At 39.6% G+C, this 19,763-nt stretch overlaps 1 protein-coding gene and 1 non-coding gene across 7 annotated transcripts in view; both read left to right on the plus strand.

Annotated features, from left to right (window-relative positions):
* ZEB1 (zinc finger E-box binding homeobox 1) overlaps nucleotides 1-19,763 on the plus strand; it is a 198,817-nt gene that overhangs the window by 133,957 nt on the left and 45,097 nt on the right. For all 6 annotated transcript variants that reach the window (XM_040248040.1, XM_040248042.1, XM_040248041.1 and 3 more), the window contains one exon: nucleotides 9,558-9,758. In XM_040248040.1, coding sequence (XP_040103974.1) covers nucleotides 9,558-9,758 — 201 coding nt within the window. The remainder of the gene's footprint in view (nucleotides 1-9,557; nucleotides 9,759-19,763) is intronic.
* LOC120869620 lies at nucleotides 14,697-14,823 on the plus strand. The gene has a single exon (XR_005722589.1). It is a non-coding gene; the product is annotated as a small nucleolar RNA U109 (small nucleolar RNA).

Raw genomic sequence — 19,763 nt, forward strand, 5'->3', positions numbered from 1 at the left:
AGGAAAAAGAGTATATGTAGATAGACACACGGGCAGACTCAGAGTCACACCCTTGTGCTAGTTTAAATCATTTGTATGAGCCCTTTCTTCCCGTTTCCTTTGGCTAGTCATTTTGTCTTGCCTGGGTCTGAGTCAGTGTTTTGTTTATCTTAGGGTCCTCTCATATGCATGCATGCATCTCTCAGCCAAGATGGATTCCAGCGAAGAGGCTATGGGTAGACTGACATCACTCCCCTTTTGACCTCCAAGGAACTTTCTAGTTGGGAAGGTCTCCTTGACTTCAAGAATGAGAAATAAGTGGTCTCTGTCTTGTATCTGGGCAGGACTCAGATTATCCTTCCATTTATCTTTCTGTTATCCTTCTATTATGGAGTTTCTGTCCACAGGGGGTGAACTCCATTTGCTCAGCCTGGGACCCAAATATCCTGCCTCACCACCACCATATGTGTGTGTGTGTGCGCGTGCGCACACTCAGTCATGTATGACTCCTTGCAATCCGTGGACTGTACCCTGCCAGGCCAGGCTCCTCTGTCTGTGGGATTTACCAGGCAAGAATACTAGAGTGGGTTGACATTTCCTGACCCAGGGGTTGAACCTGTGTCTCTGGTGTCTCCTTATGCTGGCAGGTGGATACTTTACCCCTGTGCCACCTGGGAAGCCTCACTATCACTGTAACTATTAGTTTAATGAATTTTCCTGAATATTTTTATTTCCCAGAAGATAATAATACTAACATCATGTGTTGAGCATTTATGTGCAGTACTGTATGAAGTTTTTGCTTATATAATTTTTTTCTCATTATGTTAACTCTATTATGGACATGCTGTCATCATTCCCATCTTAGAGATGAGGAAACTGAGGCATGGGAAGATTGAGTAATGTGCCCAAGGCAACACGGCCAGTAAGAAGGGAAGCTGTGATTAGAACCAAGCAGTCTGGCTCCAGAGACTGTGCTCTTGTATCTCCTTGTAAGCTTTAGAATCATTTGGGTCAGATCGTCTAGATTTAGAATCTAAAATAGCATGTTATTACTTGGGCCAGAATTGCATTGAGTTTGTAGATTATTTTAGGTAGAACTGAATCTTTACCATATGAAACTGTTCTACCCCAGAGAGGATGCCTTCACTCACCCACATCCTCCATGCTCGTTGAGTGTGCCAGCTCCCTGCTGGCTCTCCAGGCTTCTTTTTTTCCTGTAGGTGTTATCTTCTGAGTAGTTATCAATATTAGTAGAATATTTTTTGCTATGTCTTTTGCAGGTTATTGTTGATTTATTGGAAAACTATTGATTTTTCCTGTTAAATTAATAATTAGTTATTTACCAAATTTTCTAATTGCTAATGGTTTCTTAGTGATTTTTCTTGCATTCTCCATGAAGAAACATCTTCATATCACTCGCCAATAATAATTTTGCTTTTTCTTTTCTATTATTTGTGCTTTTCTTTCATTCTTTTAAAATATTGGCTTGTTCCTTTAGAATGCTGCTAATTCCTAATGACATTAAACATCTTTATCTTAAAAATGCTTCCCAATACATAATTGTTTATCAGGATACTAACTTCAGTTTTATTTTTTATGAAAAAGTGTTTATCAACAAGGAATAGGGAATATTTTCAGATGTGTTTCAGTTTCTGTACAAGTCATATTGTCTCTCTTTTATTGTGTTAATGTAGTGAATTCTCATATATTTCTTAATACTGAGTAGTGCTTGCTTTATTCTTTTAATATAATCCTGGATTTAATATTTTCTTTGGAATTTTTACATCAGTGATTACCAGTAAGACTGATTTTATTGGGTGGAATGTGGGGAGGGCAAGAGTATGGTCTTCCTCAGATTCTAGTTGACTGTTACTATGCTGGCCTCATAAAAAGAACTTGGACTCTTCATTTTCCTCTCCTTTGAAAAAGCAACAGAATTATCAGTCTTTTGAAGATCCTGAAGTTCACCTGGGAAAACATATGGCACTTTATGGTTAACTATTTGATATCTTCCCTAATTTATTTTATGGTCTGTCTACCTTAGTGCTCTCTTCTATAATTTTATAAATTCTATCAAATAACAAATATAGCTATAATCATTTTCAAAGAAAGTTATTTCATCCATGTTTACAAATTTATTTGCTTAGATTTGTGCAAAATATTTATAAAGTTTGTCTCTTAAATTCCTCTTGTTTAGTTGGTAAGTCATGTTAGTTACATCTCTGTTTGTATTTTACTATTGAATATTTGTGCCTCTCAATTTTTTTCTAGTGTTAAATGGGCTAGTGATTTGTCTGTGTTATTAATTATTTAAAGATCTGGCTTTTGGATTGATTTATTGATTACATAGCTTTTCTGCTTTTTGACTTAATAATTTCTATGTATGCATTTTAAATCCCTTCTTCACATTGAGTTTTGTCATACTGCATGTATTACATGAGTAACAAGTCATATAAATTAAAAATTAGCATCCTTTTTATCAAATTAGAGTTTACCTGTGAAGGAACTATTAGTTATTGATAATTTAGCCTGAATTATTTTAGTCTATATACATTCCTCACCTGTTCCTGGGACTGAATCTAGTTTAATCTGCTGAGAATTTTGCTGTTTAACAATTTTGCCAAACTTATAGTAAATTATACAAACATTGGCTAAACTAAGCTCCCTGAGTGAGTGGGGGTTTTGATAAGGCAGAAAAAGGGATGGCTCTTGGGAAGAGATACAGACAGAGTGACCCATGGAGAATAGGAGAAAGGTCCAAATAAGAACTAGAGAGGACCAAAGACAGATCCTATGAATATTCAGTGATTTCTGTGTAATGAGAGAGGGGAGAAAATAAGAACGAGGATTCTGTGCATGGTAGCAGCCCTCCCTCCCACCTTGGCTCTCAGCTGTCCGTCTATTAATAGCTGGTATCTGGAGGCACTGGAAACCACCAGCCCTTTTGCAGGGGTAAATTTCAGAATCACTGACTTTCGTTGAAGTTATGTTTCTCAAATTATTTTGAAAATGTCAAAAGAGTCTGTAATTACTGTTTATTGGGTACTCTTAAGAAAGATTGTACCTAGAGAAGAATTGAAATGTTACCTCCAAATTTGCTGAACCATTAGTGTTTATAAAATAAAATCTTGCATGTTCAGTGTTTAGAGCACTCTACAATCACTATGATATCTATTTTTAAGGGACTTAAAATTAGCTAATTACAAAATTCTTTGTACATTATTTATTACATTGGTGGTGTTGTTAAGTCTCTCAGTCATCTCCAACTCTTTGTGACCACATGGACTGCAGCACACCAAGCTTCTCTGTCCATGGGATTTCCCAGGCAAGGATACTAGAGAGGGTTGCCATTTCCTTCTCCAGGGGGTTTTCCCAACCCAAGGACTGAACCAGCATCTCCTGCTTGGCAGACAGATTGTTTACCACTGAGGAAGCCCATTTATTAGATTACTTGTATGTTATAGTAAATATGCATACTCATAATAACTTTGTGCAGTAAAATACATATAGATAGTAAGTTAACATTATCTATAAATTAGTTCAAAAGCCAGATTAACAAATACTGAATGTAGTATTTATGGACAGCACTCCTCTTTCCTGGAGTCATGCTGTTTGCACAAGTTTTCTCTAACCTTACAAACTGTCAGATGACCTCTCCTTTCTATGTTGTGTGTTAATTGACAAGTTTTTTTATCTGGTTATCATTGCAGGTTTGTCTTTATCTTCCTGAATTATCAGTAGAACTTAAATATACTGACTGACTTCTTCCCTGAGAAATAAATAAGTGTGGGCTCACATTCAGTTCAGCAAATAATTCTGTACCTACTCTGTGGAAGGGGAAGGCAGTGAATGTGTCAGGGACTGTGCTCAGGTCAAGAGAATTATGAATACGTGATGTGATGGTATTTTCATCGCAGCGATGTTAGCAATGATGGAATTACTTTTGCAGTGTCTCCACCTTCCAATCTGTTTCATAGCACTCCTGCCTGAATTTTCTGGTTCTCAACATGGTGCAGACATGTGTAAAATACGGCTTCATCCCCCTCTAATATGGAGATCGTGACTCAGTGTACCTGTTTTCTAGGTCTTTCTTAAATTATGACAGTAAGTTGGACTGATGTACGAAGAGCAGTTTGCTAGAAGTGGTTTGTTAGTTTTTAGGGACCAATCTTGTGTCTCCTCCTAAGAGAAGTTTTCTTTTCTGCCATGCAGATGTGTGTGTGGGGGGAGGATTGGTGAAGGAGTGGGATGTAGTTCAGCATGATGTACTTCTCCTCTGGAAGGAAAAATGCCTTTGTACATCAGAAAATATGTCAAAACATGGCCTTTGCCTGTGGCTTTAGTCAACACATGCCACCGCTGTCACCTGACAGGAACCGAAGACCTGTGAGTCAGACCTGACCCGCCCCACCTCCTCTTCCACCCCTCCGGCCCCCTTTACATACAGGAACCTAATCTGCTATGCAGCATGATTATAAACGGTGTCTGGTGGGGCTTCTATTTATAAAAGCTTCAGATATCTTTCTCTTACCTTTGTGATGGAAGTTAGGATTGTATTGCTCAGCTCTTGAACCTCATTCATCTAATTTAGCTAATTCTTTTATTATAATTGTACATGACTTAAGAAATAAGTACATAGAGTTTAATGAGCACCTTTGACACAGTACTACATGCTATTAAGTATTGAAAATAGTATGTGCAAGTCTTGTAAAGGCTTATTGATTATAATAATATTACTTCATGGGATACTGTTGGTTATATTATTTTGAGATTCTAATGGTTAAAGTTTTTGAGTTATTTGAAAATGTTTTTACTGGCAAATTGTTAAGTATGGAATTACAGGCCCCCAGAATAGGCTAGACACAGAAATACAAGTTTAAAAATATTTATCACTAGTGCAGAAATCTTCAGCCAGCAGGCTTTATACGTAGTAGTAAAAGTATATGGGTTGTAGAATCAGGCAGACCGGAATCGGAGTCCAGCTATTCAACTTAGTAGCTGCTTAACCTCAGAACCGTTACTCAGCTACGTTTTCTGTCTATAAAAGGAAGATGTAATAGTACCTGCTTCTTAGGAATTGTTGTAAAGGTTCAGTGAGATGCCACTGCTGCTGAGAGTAATAGCAGATACTTCTGTAGTCTTTACTGCTGGTAAAATACTGTTCCGAGCACAATGCATTTCTCAATTATTAGCTCCTCACAACCACATTGTGTGGGAAACGCTGTTAAATCTGGCATTAATGTTAGCAAGTAACACAAAAGAATCACCACCAAGAGTCAGCATATCCTTATGACATTCTGGAATGCACTGAAAATCTTACCATTTTTATTGAAATTTAAATTTCACATTGTGTATATGTATAATATAATTATATAATTTTCTATATTTAAAGATTTTAAAACCTTTATATTTTTCTTTCTTAAAATTTTATTATTTTAATTAAAACTCAAAAGTGAGAGGTAATGATCACCTGTGATTGTTAAAAATGATTCTCTTTAGAAAAACTATATTTCATTATTTTTTATTCAAAGGTTGCACACAGCATAGAGATATGGAAATAGATGGGCAGACAGTTGAGATCACTGACACTCATTGTGTTCTACAATTTATAAAGGTCCTGCATTATTCTCTCTGTGTTTCTGATGTGGGAGCTGTGTAGTTTGAAATTAGCTCTGTGGATCCACCAAAGGATAGATCCAGACAAACAGGCTTGAGTGTTATCTAAGTTATGATAATTAATATAAGTGATTTTCACTACTTTCTCTCCACTAAGTGACTGTGAAGCAGAAAACAGTGAGAAGGCTTATTGGTCTTTTTTTCCATTTTTGTCAACAAAATATATTGCTCTTCTGGATTTTTCAAGTTTTATTCCACTTATTCAAAACACACTTTGGGGAAAATTCACAAGATAACAGTAAAATATATGCAGTCTCTGTGTTTTTGTTATATGGCTTATAGTCATCCATACTACAAAGGCAGCTTCTACTGGGGCATAGGAAGGAGTTTTGCTAGAACCCTAGAAAGTGACAGATATTCACAAAGAGGACTTCAGACTACAGTTGATTCAGATGGAATGAAACAGCTCAGAGTAAAAAGAACTTAATGAAAACTATGAAGCATGCAAATAAATATTTAAACCATAATGTGGGAGTGTGTATAGATAGATAGATATCTTAAAGCCAATTTTTGGAAAAATTTCAAGCCCCAAACACTCTTAAGTGTACATGTAAATACACAATCAGGAGTTAACCAGACAGCCTACCGCCAACAAAATTGATAATAATAAAGCTAAACTAGAGTATATTGTATTAAAAGGCAAGAATAGCATCACTGCAAACCCATGGCCACTGCAAAATACTGAAAAGGTACTAAAACCTCCTTTTAGAAATTAGTAGGAATTTCAGCTATCTATGAATGTCCAAGCACAGTGAGAGCTTTGCACTGAACTAGACCTTCCGTGGCAGCCAGGTCTAGTGGACTACAGAATAAGTTAATCCTCAGGAAACATTAGCTATGTTCAGATTTTAGTTTGGGGCATTATAAATGCTTTTATATACCATCTCAACTTTAAATGACTTCAGTTAAGGCTTTCAGGAGGCTACTAATAAGGAGCCCTGGAAAGTAAAAACAAGACTAATAGCGTTTTGCATCATTTGTCAATAAGATCTCTCATTCAAGTGCACACACACCCACACACTTCCCTGGTGCCCATTGGTAAAGAACCTGCCTGACAATGCAGGGAACATGGGTTTGATCCCTGATCCAGAAGATCCGACGTGCTGCAGGGCAGCTGAGCGCATGAACCACAACTTCTGAACCTCTAGCCCCCAGCTGCAGCTACTGAGCCCATGTGCCCTAGAGACCATGCTCCACAACAAGAGAAGTCCCAACAATGAGAAGCACTTGTGCCACAACTAGAGCGTAGTCCCCGCTCACTGCAGCTGGAGAAAGCCCACGCACAGCAAAAAGACCCAGCGCAGCCCAAAATAAATAAAATTATAAACACACACATTTGTGTCTTACTCTCAGTTAAATGCTTACTCTCATTGGGAAACGCTTTCCAGCTGTAGACTGTTCTTTGAGAATCACACTCTTTACCTGTCACATAGGTTCACAATTTACTTTATTTGTGGTGTGACTGGAGTGGAAGGAATTCCTGTGTTTTCATAGCTACTTAAATGTAAGTTTTCCTTAGATTCAACAATTCCACCCCTACCAGTGTATCTGACAAATTAATTTAAGGAATGTCCAAAGATGTATTTATAAGAAAATTTATTACTACATTGTTTACAATGCTTAAACACTAGAAAAAAGCTAAATTTTGTCTACAGATGATTGGTTAGATTATGTCTGTACAGTGAAATGCTACGTAGCCATCCAGAGGAAAGTGAGAAAGCTCAATAGATCCTCACATAGAAAAGTTTCCAGGATATGTTACTAAGTGGCCCAAAAACTACGTGGCAAAACAGACCCCATATGTGTTTATTTAGATATGCATGCATACATTTATATATATAGGGTTTATATTAAAAGTGTATAAGGTGAGGTCTGTTACAATTAAATAGTATAAAGTATATAAAACAGGTAATAGCAGGTGGTACTAGTGGTAAAGAATCCACCTGCTAATGTAGGACACAAGAGACGATGGTTCGATCCCTGGGTCAGGAAGATCCCTTGGAGGAGGACATGGCAACCCACTCCGATATTCTTACCTGCTGAATCCCATGGACAGAATCCATGCCAGAGGAGCCTGGCAGGCTACAGTCTAGCATTGCAAATGACTTAGCAGCAGCAGCATCGTATAAAATACTTAGTATCATGTCTGTGTGTGTGTAGTAGTCACTCAGTCGTGCCCAACTCTTTGCAACCCCATGGACTGCAGCCCACCAGGCTCCTCTGTCCATGGGGTTCTCCAGGCAAGGATACTGGACTGGGCTGCCATGCCTTCTCCAAGTACCATGTCTGCCTAGTGCATAAATTGATTAATAACCTTGCTGTTACTGTCACCTTGAAAGAATGGGTTGAGGAAGGAAAAACTGGAGGAGGGGGCTTTTACTAACTATACATGTTTTGTATTGTGAATTTTTTACAGTGACATTATTACTTTTACATTAAAACTCGAGAGAGAACTATTTGCTCCGGGGAACGATCTGGGAAAATGTATTTATTCCAAAGTATTAAAGACACAAGACTTGATATTTTTCCTCAGATATGGAAGAGTTCCTAATGTGGGCAGAAGGGTACCTCTGGTACTGTTTTGGACAGAGGGGTCTTCCTCAGGTCTGTCAAAGGAGTTTTGGAGACTTTTGGTTATTAGTTCCTGCCTTGACATACACATCCCTACTTTTAGATTGTGTTTCTTCTTTAGTGTTCTTTTGGGTGTGTGTGTGTCTGTGTGTGTTTATATGGGGAGGGGTGTGTGTATATATATATATATATATGCATGTCATTTAAGCATTTAGGTGATTACCTTCTTTCAAGAATGTTTGGAAATTTTAAGGGAAAAATGGAAAGAATAACTGAAAGCGATTATTATTTGGCTACATGAACAAAGCTTATTTTTTCCCCTTCAATTTTAGCAAGTAAGAATCACCCTGCAGATCGTTGAAAAGAGCTATTCCAGTGATTATAGCCAATGAAGTTCTAAATAATTAATCCAATTAAAGTGACTATTACAAAGACTCTGGAGGAAAAATATTGACTGGACTTTATTGTTTGTTTTGGTTCTGTGAGCTGTGGTCATTCAGAATAATCATATATCTTTATAACGCTGGTGTTAAACTTTACTGAAGTTCATTGAAAAGGTAGAAAGGATGCCCATTTGAAAACTGAACATTAGGTTTCTTTTTTCAGAATGACTCACATATAAACATCACTTACATATAAACATCACTTAAATCATGTCTGAATTATGTGGAAATTTGGTTATATTGGGTGATTGTTTCTAAAGTTGGTATGGGATTAATCGAAAATGCCTGGACCTAATTAACAACTTGAGAATACAGTTAAACTTGATGTTACATTGCCGTTTTATCAGGGAAGATGAACTCTTCTCTTAAATTGTAGTACTTGAAAGATTTGAAGCCCTCATTCCATATAAGCAGTATCATGTAACATAAGCTTGCTATAACTGGAGAAGACGTTTGATGGAGTGTTTAAGAATATAGAATATGGAGCCAGACTCCTGGGGTTCAAATCCCTGCCCTGCCACTTCCTAGATGGACAAGTGACCTTCCCTGTGTCTTGGTTCCCACTTCTGTAAAATAGGGCTTTAAGGAGTAGGCAGTAGATAGATCCTCTTTATCAAGATCACATGAGTTAACTCTTTATAAAACACCTGTACATACAATTAAGTGTTCACTAAGCATGGCTACTATTATTTGCCTTTTTTGTATATCTAGTAAGTGCTGTATGTATGCATGTTATCAAATACATTAGTTGTTTACATTTTACAGTCTAAAACTATTATTGAGTGACAATCTATTTTAAGCACTTCTTAAAATTTCTTTTTACTAAAGTGTAAAAACTGATTTTTATACTAGTCGATTTTGATTGTTTGTTTCTTGTTTGTATTACAGTTACAAATTATAATACTGTGGTAGAAACAAACTCAGATTCAGACGATGAAGACAAACTCCACATTGTGGAAGAAGAAAGCATCACAGATGCAGCCGACTGTGAAGGCGGCGTGCCAGACGATGACCTGCCCTCAGACCAGACAGTGTTGCCCGGGAGCAGCGCGAGAGAAGGGAGCGCAAACAGCTGCTGGGAGGACGATGGTGAGTTCAGTTTTTCTTGTAATATTCTACTCTCTGGGTTCTTTTTAAAAAGTATATTAACTGAAATGATAAACTAGATAATAAGTTTGAAATGAACTACAGTTTATTTGTCTTGTTAATCCAGTGGTTCCCAGCCTTTTTGGCACCAAGGACCGGTTTCATGGAAAAAATTTTTTATGGACCGATGTGTGTTGGGGGGTGGGTGTTTCTGGAGGATTCTCATAAGGAGTGCGCAACCTAGATCCTCACATGCACAATTCGCAGTAGGGTTCACACTCCTTTGAGAATCTAATGCCTCTGCGGATCTGACAGGAGGTGGAGCTCAGGAGGTAACGCGAGTGATGAGGAGCAGCTGTAAATACAGACGAAGCTTCACTCCTTCGCCTGCCGCTTATCTCCTCCCGTGCAGCCTGGTTCCTGAAAGGCCGCAGACCGGCTCCTTCTACTTAGCGAAAAGTAACTTCTGAAGTAGAATAATAGTTGTTTCAACCACACTTGCGTTTAGTATACTTATCTCTATATATATATTGATTTCTGTTAGTTTTTTATAAGCAGAATCGAGCTTTTCATACACTATTGATATAGTTAAACCTATCTTTAATTTCATATCATGACCTCAGATGAAGAATCTGCTTCAGTTCAGTTCAGTTCAGTTGCGTCCAACTCTTTACAGCCCCATGAATTGCAGCACACCAGGCCTCCCTAAGTTCACCCAAACTCACGTCCCTTGAGTCGGTGATGCCATCCAGCCATCTCATCCTCTGTCGTCCCCTTCTCCTCCTGCCCCCAATCCCTCCCAGCATCAGAGTCTTTTCCAATGAGTCAACTCTTCGCATGAGGTGGCCAAAGTACTGGAGTTTCAGCTTCAGCATCATTCCTTCCAAAGAAATCCCAGGGCTGATCTCCTTCAGAATGGACTGGTTGGATCTCCTTGCAGTCCAAGGGACTCTCAAGAGTCTCCTCCAACACCACACTTCAAAAGCATCAATTCTTCAGTGCTCAGCCTTCTTCACAGTCCAACTCTCACATCCATACATGACCACTGGAAAAACCATAGCCTTGACTAGACGGACCTTCGTCGGCAACATAATGTCTTTGCTTTTGAATATGCTATCTAGGTTGGTCATAACTTTTCTTCCAAGGAGTAAGCGTCTTTTAATTTCATGGCTGCAGTCACCATCTGCGGTGATTTTGGAGCCCAGAAAAATAAAGTCTGCCACTGTTTCCACTGTTTCCCCATCTATTTCCCATGAAGTGATGGGACCAGATGCCATAATCTTCGTTTTCTGAATGTTGAGCTTTAAGCCAACTTTTTCACTCTCCTCTTTTACTTTCATCATGATGCTTTTTAGTTCCTCTTCTCTTTCTGCCGTAAGGGTGGTGTCATCTGCATATCTGAGGTGATTGATATTTCTCCCGGCAATCTTGATTCCAGCTTGTGTTTCTCCCAGCCCAGCGTTTCTCATGATGTACTCTGCATAGAAGTTAAATAAGCAGGGTGACAATATACAGCCTTGACATACTCCTTTTCCTATTTGGAACCAGTCTGTTGTTCCATGTCCAGTTCTAACTGTTGCTTCCTGGCTTGCATATAGGTTTCTCAAGAATCTGCTTAGAAACCAACAAATTATATTTTTGTATTTTGTTGTTGTTGTTCAGTCACAAAGTCATGTCACACTTTGCGACCCCATGGACTTGCAGCATGCCAGGATTCCCTGTCCTTCACTGTCTCCCAGAGTTTGCCCAGACTCATGTCCTTTGAGCTGGTGATGCCAATCTAACCATCTCGTCCTCTGTCATCGCCTTCTCCTGTCTTCAATCTTTCCCAGCATCAGGGTCTTTTCCAATGAGTTGGCTCTTTGCATCAGGTGACCAAAATATTGGAGCATCAGCGTCAGTCCTTCCAGTGAATATTCAGTGTTGAATTCCTCTATGATCTGACTTGATTTGATCTTGCTATTCAAGGGACTCTCAAGAGTCTTCTCCAGCACTACAGTTCAAAAGCATCAATTTTTTGGTGCTCAGCCTTCTTTATGGTCCAACTCACATCTGTACATGACTACTGGAAAAACCATAACTTTGACTATCTGGACATCTTTTGGCAAAGTGATGTCTCTGCTTTTTAATGCACTATCTAGATTTTGTCACAGCTTGTCTTCCAAGAAACAAGCATTTTTTAAATTTCATGGCTGCAGTCACCATCCATAGTGATTTTGGAACCCCAAAAATAGTCTATCACTGCTTCTGTTTTTTTCCCATCCTTTTGCCATAAAGTGATGGGACTAGATGTCATGATCTTAGTGTTTTGAATGTGGAGTTTTAAGCCAGCTTTTTTACTTTCCTCTTTCACCTTCATCAAGAGGCTCTTTAGTTCCTCTTTACTTTCTTCCATCCATGTCTTCAAAAATAAATGTCATATGAGATCATGCCTCCTAGGAACAATGTAAAAAATGGATATGAGTCCAGTTATATGACTTTTCTTTTACTGAACCCATCCTGAGTGCTAGTGATCAGTGTTTTATTTTTATTTTTATTCTTTAGTGCAGATACACACACACAGTACCTTTATATCATCTATTCTAGAACACATTCTCCAGAAGGAAGTTAAACATCTCTGAACCATAGTTTCAAAAGGACCAATATGCAAATGGAATGACTTTGTCCACCTCTCCTAATTTCCACTGTCCCTCAAAGATCATGAGTAGGGATCAGGTCATTGATTTATTTTCAAAGATTTTTTTGTGTTTTCTGAAAATAATTTTGTATGAGCCAGGAAACCCAAGTGTTTTTGTACCATGATCTCACTATCCTGAGTTTTGAGTTTCTTTTGCTTCTTGAACTTCATACTTTCTGGAAAAGAAGATCACAGCTAATTCTCATGTTCCTGGTTGCCTCTGGGATTTGAATCCAGACTATGCCATATAGCAGACCATAGCCCATGCAGCCCAATTTGACCACACCCTCCTAGACTTGATTTGAGAGCTTCAGTTCTTCTTCAGTTTTTATCTTCCTGACACTTGGACCTTACATTGTCTAAACTCCTGTATTCAATCTGGGTTAGGTGATATTTCTCCTGATTTTATAAATATACTTCTGAAATCAGAGCAACCTGGAAGCTCCTTCTGAGTGACACTTTGCTTATTTTATTTTCTTTAACTTTTCTTATGTGAAATATGAGTAGAGATTAAGGAGTTTTCTGGGCTGGCCCATGTATAAGGCATCTGGGAAGCAGTAAAATAAGATAATAACTTAATCCCTTATCAACTCTTTTTTAAAAAACTGTGGAGACCTCTGCTTCTAGGGAGATGAAATACATATTTTTCCATGTTTCTCGTGCTAAGTACAGCCAGAACCTCTGGATATTACATGTAAACAAACCCAAGAAGACTCTGGAAGGGGAAGAGAAGATGAGCAGATTTCCTAAGACCCAGGGAACAACACAGTCAGTAGTGAATCCCTTGGGGATCAGAACCTCAGCACTTGGTAAGAAGAAGGCTGTGCACACCCACTGCTCTAGTCCAGCCACAGGAAGACTGCAGCCCTGCAACGCATGCCCACCAGTGGGGATCCTAGCCTTTGGCATCCACTGAGCAGAGCACACACACACACCCTGCATGGTAATGTCAGAGACCAAGTAGGGAGATGGGGCTTTGCTCCCCTCTCAGCAGCAGTGACAATCGACATGGCCTGGAAACCACGTGGAAACCTGGCCTTCCACTCCCCCTCCCAACAGTGGTGATAGGCATCCTGCCCTCTACTGCTGGAAAGCCTGGTGAGGACTCAAGGCTTCCACCCTGCACCACCCGTGATGTGAGTGGAAGCCACGTGGGGCAGTGATAAGGTGCCCTTGCCCCCTCAGCCAGAGCGGAATCAGAAGAGCCTGGTAGGGGCCTAGATCCCACCTATAAAGAGCAAGCCCTCTCCCCAGACAGGAATAGAGGCTGAGGGAGAAGCCCAGACCTGCCCTCCATGGCCTGGAATGAGACCCTGAACACCTTCCCACAGGAGATCCAGGGTCTCTGTCTGCTGACAGAGTAACTGAATGTCCCAGTGAAAGGAAAGTTGCTCAGCCATGTCCGACTCTTTGTGACCCGGTGGACTATAGCCTACCAGGCTCCTCAGTCCATGGAATTTTCCAGGCGAGAGTACTGGAGTGGGTTGCCATTTCCTTCTCCAGGGGATCTTCCCAACCCAGGGATCGAACCTGGGTTTCCCAAATTTCAGGCAGACGCTTTACTGTCTGAGCCACCACAGAAGCCCCAAGCATCATTCAAAACTCACTCATTGGAAAATTTCAACTGAAGTAGAAAAGACAATCAACAAAGACCAACACTGAGGTGACAGAGATGCTAGAATTGTCTGACACAGATCATCATGATAAACGTGCTTCAGCTCCCAATCGTGAGCGTGCTTCAAATGAAAAGATAATCTTCACAAAGAAAAATATAAGGAAGCACCAGATGGAAAATTTAGAACTGAAACATACAATGACTGAAATTCAAAGGCTCAGCACACAGACTCCACAGCTATATGGGAGGACACAGGAGGAATCAGTGATGTGGCTGTAGGGACTGGAGCCTGCATGAGCCCATGTGAACAACAGAGCCAGACTGCAGAATGGAGCTGAGCCCGAGCCACTCCTCTGGGTCCCGTGTGCCTGTCATCAAAATTCCATGAGAAGATGAGCCTGAAAACTTATTCCAAGAAATAATGGCTGAAATTGTCCCAAATGCAGCAGAAAGACAGGATCCTGCATCCCAAACAGGATAAATCCAAGGAGACCCAGGTCACGGTGTATCATAAGCAAACTAAAGCCAAAGAAAGAATCCTGAAAGCCAAGAAGGGACGTACATATACCTTTAGGGGGAAAACGGTTTAAGTGCCAAAAATTTCTCGTAGGAAATCACGGGCCCTCAAATGCTAAAGAAAAGAATTGTCTTGCACACGGAAGTGCACTGCTCCTCATTCATTGGGAAGCAGGAATACATGCTACATTAAAAAAGGAGTTCTCAGGGCTGCCAGCCTTATAGTACAAGTTGAGTAGTAGTATATTTCTCCTGCATTAAAAAAAAAATGTCAACCCTGAGATTCTGTATCCTGAGAAGAGATCTTTCAAAGATGAAGAAGAAATCAAATGAAGGAATACAGAAAGGGGTTGTCCCCAGCAACCTTCCCTAAACAAGTGTCTGAAAGCAGCGTCTGAATAAAAAGGAAATGACAGAAAAGAAATCTTGGGCTATCAGGAAGGAACAAAGTGCATTGATAGTGAACATATGGACACATGCAACAGAATATCCTTTTTTTCCAGGTTTTCTCAATTATGTGTGATGACAAAGTGGAAAACATGAGTAGGGGTCGATAAAATGAATGAAATGGAGCAAATGTCAATACTTTCTAATTTGTATTGTGTATAAGCTCCCTCAAGTTATAGTTGACCAAATCTTATGATCAATTTGATACCAAGTCATAGGGTATTAAGAATTGCACATTAATTCCTACCTGAACATAACTGTTGGTTCATCTGAGCCACAGTTATTCGGTGTGCACTGCTTAGAGAACATGCTATGAAGATAGTGAAAACTAATTAAAACTCCTCTAAGAAATAAGCCCTCAATTTGAAGATACATTCCTTTCATAAATAAACTATAAAGTGCTAGTTCTGGGCTTTACCTCACCTAGTTAAATAAGTAAATAAGGTTTATGTGTGCCACACTGTGTTCAGAACAATCTTGCCTGACCAGTAGAACAAGCCAGTAAACATAAAACCGTTCCTCTGGGAAACAGTGGGAGTTTAAAATTTCATCTGCGAAAAGATGCACAGCCGATTTGCAGCCCTGCCCAGGGATGCAAGGCAGCCCAGACTTTTTGCTGGACTATTAGTTCAGAACCCTCTGTAAATTAATTTAACTTCATGAATATCCAGGTTAGTAACTTTTAATGGTTCATTCAGTCGGTTACAATTAACCAGGCTTTAATCATGCATTCCACTGAAAGTTTATGTAATGAGGCCTCAGATCCAGAGCACTTCTACCCTTGAATCATTTTATGACTCCTCAGGATAGTCCTTGTGGCTGAATTTGAAAAATTATCTGTCACATTGGACCTGGTTGACCAAACCAGCCTGCTCCCAGAGCAGAAACAGCACCTGAGTTACGACCAGAGGAGCTGGCACCCAGATGCAAATGGTCCCCTTAGCCTCTGTTCTGTCGGGAGGAGACCTGGCTCCACGGCTGCTCCGTGTTCTTTACTTTTTGGTGCATCCTATTAATCAACCACTACCCAAGGTAAAACAAACAAAAAACCAAAGAAGGAAAGCTACGGAAGCCACACTGTCTATGCCAATTGGTTTCCTTAAAGATTGAGAAAAGGGGGAACGATACAGAAAGCAGGCAATGACATTCAGCTGTGGCAGAGATCAGCACGTGAAACTGGTACAGATTCGCAACCAGAGTACAAATCGTCAGTCTTAAGTGTACTGGAAAATATTATACGCTATCAGAATGTGAATTAGGCCATAAATGCCTTTTAAAATCTTACCTGTGAATGAAGTCTCAAGTTAGGATCAAGTTCTTAGAAGGATTAAAGAGAAGCAGTATTTTCATTATAAAACTAAATAAACTAAGACATGTTCACATCTAAGGATGAGATTTCTAGATTGATTAAGTCCTGTTGTCTTAAAAGACGTATAAACTTCCCTTTTTTTTGGTAGGAAAGATAGTCTAACTTGGCAGTGTTCCAGCATATCATGCTTATCTGACAAGAGCTTCTTGTGGTTCAGCCAAAAACTCTCATGCTTGTGTCAGTTAAACGTTTTTAAATATGTTTGCCCTTTCAGGACACCTGTTTTATAGACCTTTTATTCTTTTAGCTTTTAAAAATTACATGAAACTGATCCAATGGTATACAGTATCATTTAATAGACCGGCTATTTCTTAATGCCTTAAAATGATCCCAAGTAACAGTGACTTAACCATTTTTCTGACTTGAAAATTTTTTACCTCTATAGAAATGCACATGTTGACAAAAATGCCAAGTCAATGAAAACTTCTTTAAGATAAAAACATATAAAAGTCTGATCTTACAGTTATAGCAATTAAGCTTTTTTGAATACAAGTTATAATGGCAGCTTAGACAGTAAAGAATCCACCTGCAATGCAGGAGACCTGGGTTTGATCCCTGGGTCAGGAAGATCTCCTGAAGAAGGAAATGGCAACCCACTTCAGTATTCTTGCCTGGAGAATTCCATGAACAGGGGAGCCTGGTGGACCAAAATCCATGTGGTCACAAAGAGTTGGACACCATTAAGCAACTAACAGTATAATAAAATACAATAAATAATCTATGCAAAGAATGCCTCCAGTATTGAACCAAATTATCCTCATCTCAAGATTTAGCCTGACCTACCCTTTGGAACCTTTTTCAACCAAAGGTGGTGTGTGATGTGGAAAAGCTCACCACGTGGCTTCTCGTCTTCTTTGTACTGCTGTGTGCCCTGAGCGTCACTTTTGCATCTATAAAACGAAAAAGCTGGGCCAGATGACCGCAGAGGTCTTTTTTTAGCTCTGCTCATAACGGGATCCAACTCCATTTGCACTAAATGCGCAGCACTAACATTCGAGTGACTCTAAATGCCTAAGCATTATGAGGTGGCACAGGGGGAGGAGTCTGGGCTCTGCCTCCAGTGGGAATCTCAGCTGTGCCCACTGCCCTCCTGAAAACTCCCAGCCAGTCAACCGTGTGCCTGGATGGAGAGCAGTGGGTACAGCTCCTGTGTCGTCAGCTCTACAGCACATGTTCCAAGTACTGGTTTCCAAGCTACTTAGGTTCTTGGCTTCCCCACCCGCTTCAGGGTGTTATGTAATTCATTTGTAATACAGCTAGGTTCCTTTGCTAATGTCTATATTTCATTTTGTATTGTCTTCTGGGTGATTTATTTGGGGGAGGGGTGGATTGTCCTGGCTGTAAAGGTGCAGAAAGACACACTCAGAAAAGTGTCACACACCCATCCCTGTCCCCGTTTTCCCTAATAAAAATGCTACTCACAGAAGAATGCATAATTTTGAAACTACTTTATAGGTATAGTGTACTCTGAAATTGAACAAGTAAGTAAATATGTTGAGGATAAGGAGACCCAGGTTTCTCACTGTCAGCAGGAAGTTACACACAAGAGGAAGAAAGGAGGCTGGGATAAACCCTGTGGTGTCTGATTGGATTCAGAGGTATTAGCGTGACCTTATGGTTCTTCTTCTTTTTTTTTTTTTCTTTCTTTTTTTTTCTTATGGTTCTTAATGTCTATGAAGGCAAATAAAAAAGTACACACGCCTACGTGCAGCTGTTAGTGCACATACGTGTCTCCCAGCTCTGTCTGCTGAGAAGGCAGGGCGGCAGTGACAGACAGTAGCAGTAAGCATATCCAGTGCCCAGATCTGTAGAATGACTGTAGCAAGGCTCCTTGTAGAAATGACTGACTGATTCTGGAACCAAGGGAGAGAAAATGTAAGATAAGCCTGGAACATGAGTAAGAAAGTGCTAAAAAAAAATTTATGAAGGCATATCAAGAGACACAAGAGCTAACTTGAAGGAACTCCCCGTGGCCAAATCTAGAACAATTTTGGCAGCAAAATAAATGATAGTACTGGATTATAATCTAGGAAATAAAATAAATATCAGTGCATCCACATGGATATAAATACTTAAATACATGGAGGAGAAGGGAAAGCTCTTCCTTATAGTATAATTCTAGTTGTAAATTAAGAAGTAATCAGGGGAGTGGAAAATCGCCATTAGGCAAACACCTTGGTAATTGTTGTGGGCAAGAGCCGTCAATGGTTGCTAAAGTTAGTGGGTGCCACTAATATGAGAAGAAAGATATGTGCATAATCTCAAAGTATTTCCCCACCAGATAATTATAAAGAAAGGAATAATAACTGGTATAAAGAAACCTGACAGACAGCATCTTAACCAGGTGATGAAGGTTCCTCAGGTCATGCTGACACCATGCCTTGACTATTATAAATAATGCCTCAGTGGACATAGGAGTACAGATATTTCTTGAGATAGTAGTTTCTTTTCCTTCAGATATATACTCAGAAGTAGGATTTCTGGATCACATGGTAGTTCTGTTTTTAATTTTCTTGGGGAACCTCCATACTGTTTTTCATAGTAGGTGCACCAGGTTACTTTCCAAACAGTGTACCAAGAGTTCCCTTTTCTCCACATCACCAACACCTTGTCTATTTGATGACAGCCATTCTAACAGCTGTGAAGTGGTATCTCATTATGGTTTTGATTTGCATTTCCCTGATGATAAGTGATTTTGAACACCTTCTCATGTGTACTTCTTTGCCATTTGTATGTCTTCTTTGAAAAAAAAGAAGAAACAGTCTATTCAGGCCCTTTGTGTGTGTGCTCAGTCACTAAGTCATGCCTGACTCTGCAACCCCATGAATGGTAGCCTTACAGGCTCTTCTGTCCATGGGATTTCCAAGGCAAGAATACTGAAGTGGGTTGCCATCTCCTCCTCCAGGGAATTTTCCCGACCCAGGGATCAAACCCACGTCTCCCACATTGGCAGGTGGATTCTTTACCACTGAGCCACCAGGGAAGCTCATTCGGGTCCTTTGCCCATTTTTAAATCATTACTTGCTTTTTCAGTATCAAGTTGTAGAAGTTCCCTGTGCATCTTGGATATTAACCCCTTTCACTTGTATGCTTTGCAGATGCTTTTTTTTTCTGCCGCACAGATTGCCTGTTCATTTTGTTGATCATTTCTTTTGCTATGCAGAAGCTTTTTCAGTTTGATGTATGCCTTTATTTTTTATTTTTTTAACTTGTGCTTTGGTGTTATATCTAGAAAATCACTGCCACAATCAGTGTCAGGGAGTTTTTTCCCCTGTGTTTGCGTCCAGGATTTTTATGGTTTCATGTCTCACATTGAAGTCTTTAACCTGTTTAGAGTTAATGTTTGATAGTGATATGAGATAGGAGTCTAGCTTCATCCTTCTA

Source organism: Oryx dammah, unplaced genomic scaffold (genome assembly GCF_014754425.2).
Source record: "Oryx dammah isolate SB20612 unplaced genomic scaffold, SCBI_Odam_1.1 HiC_scaffold_10, whole genome shotgun sequence".
NCBI classification, from domain to species: domain Eukaryota; kingdom Metazoa; phylum Chordata; class Mammalia; order Artiodactyla; family Bovidae; genus Oryx; species Oryx dammah.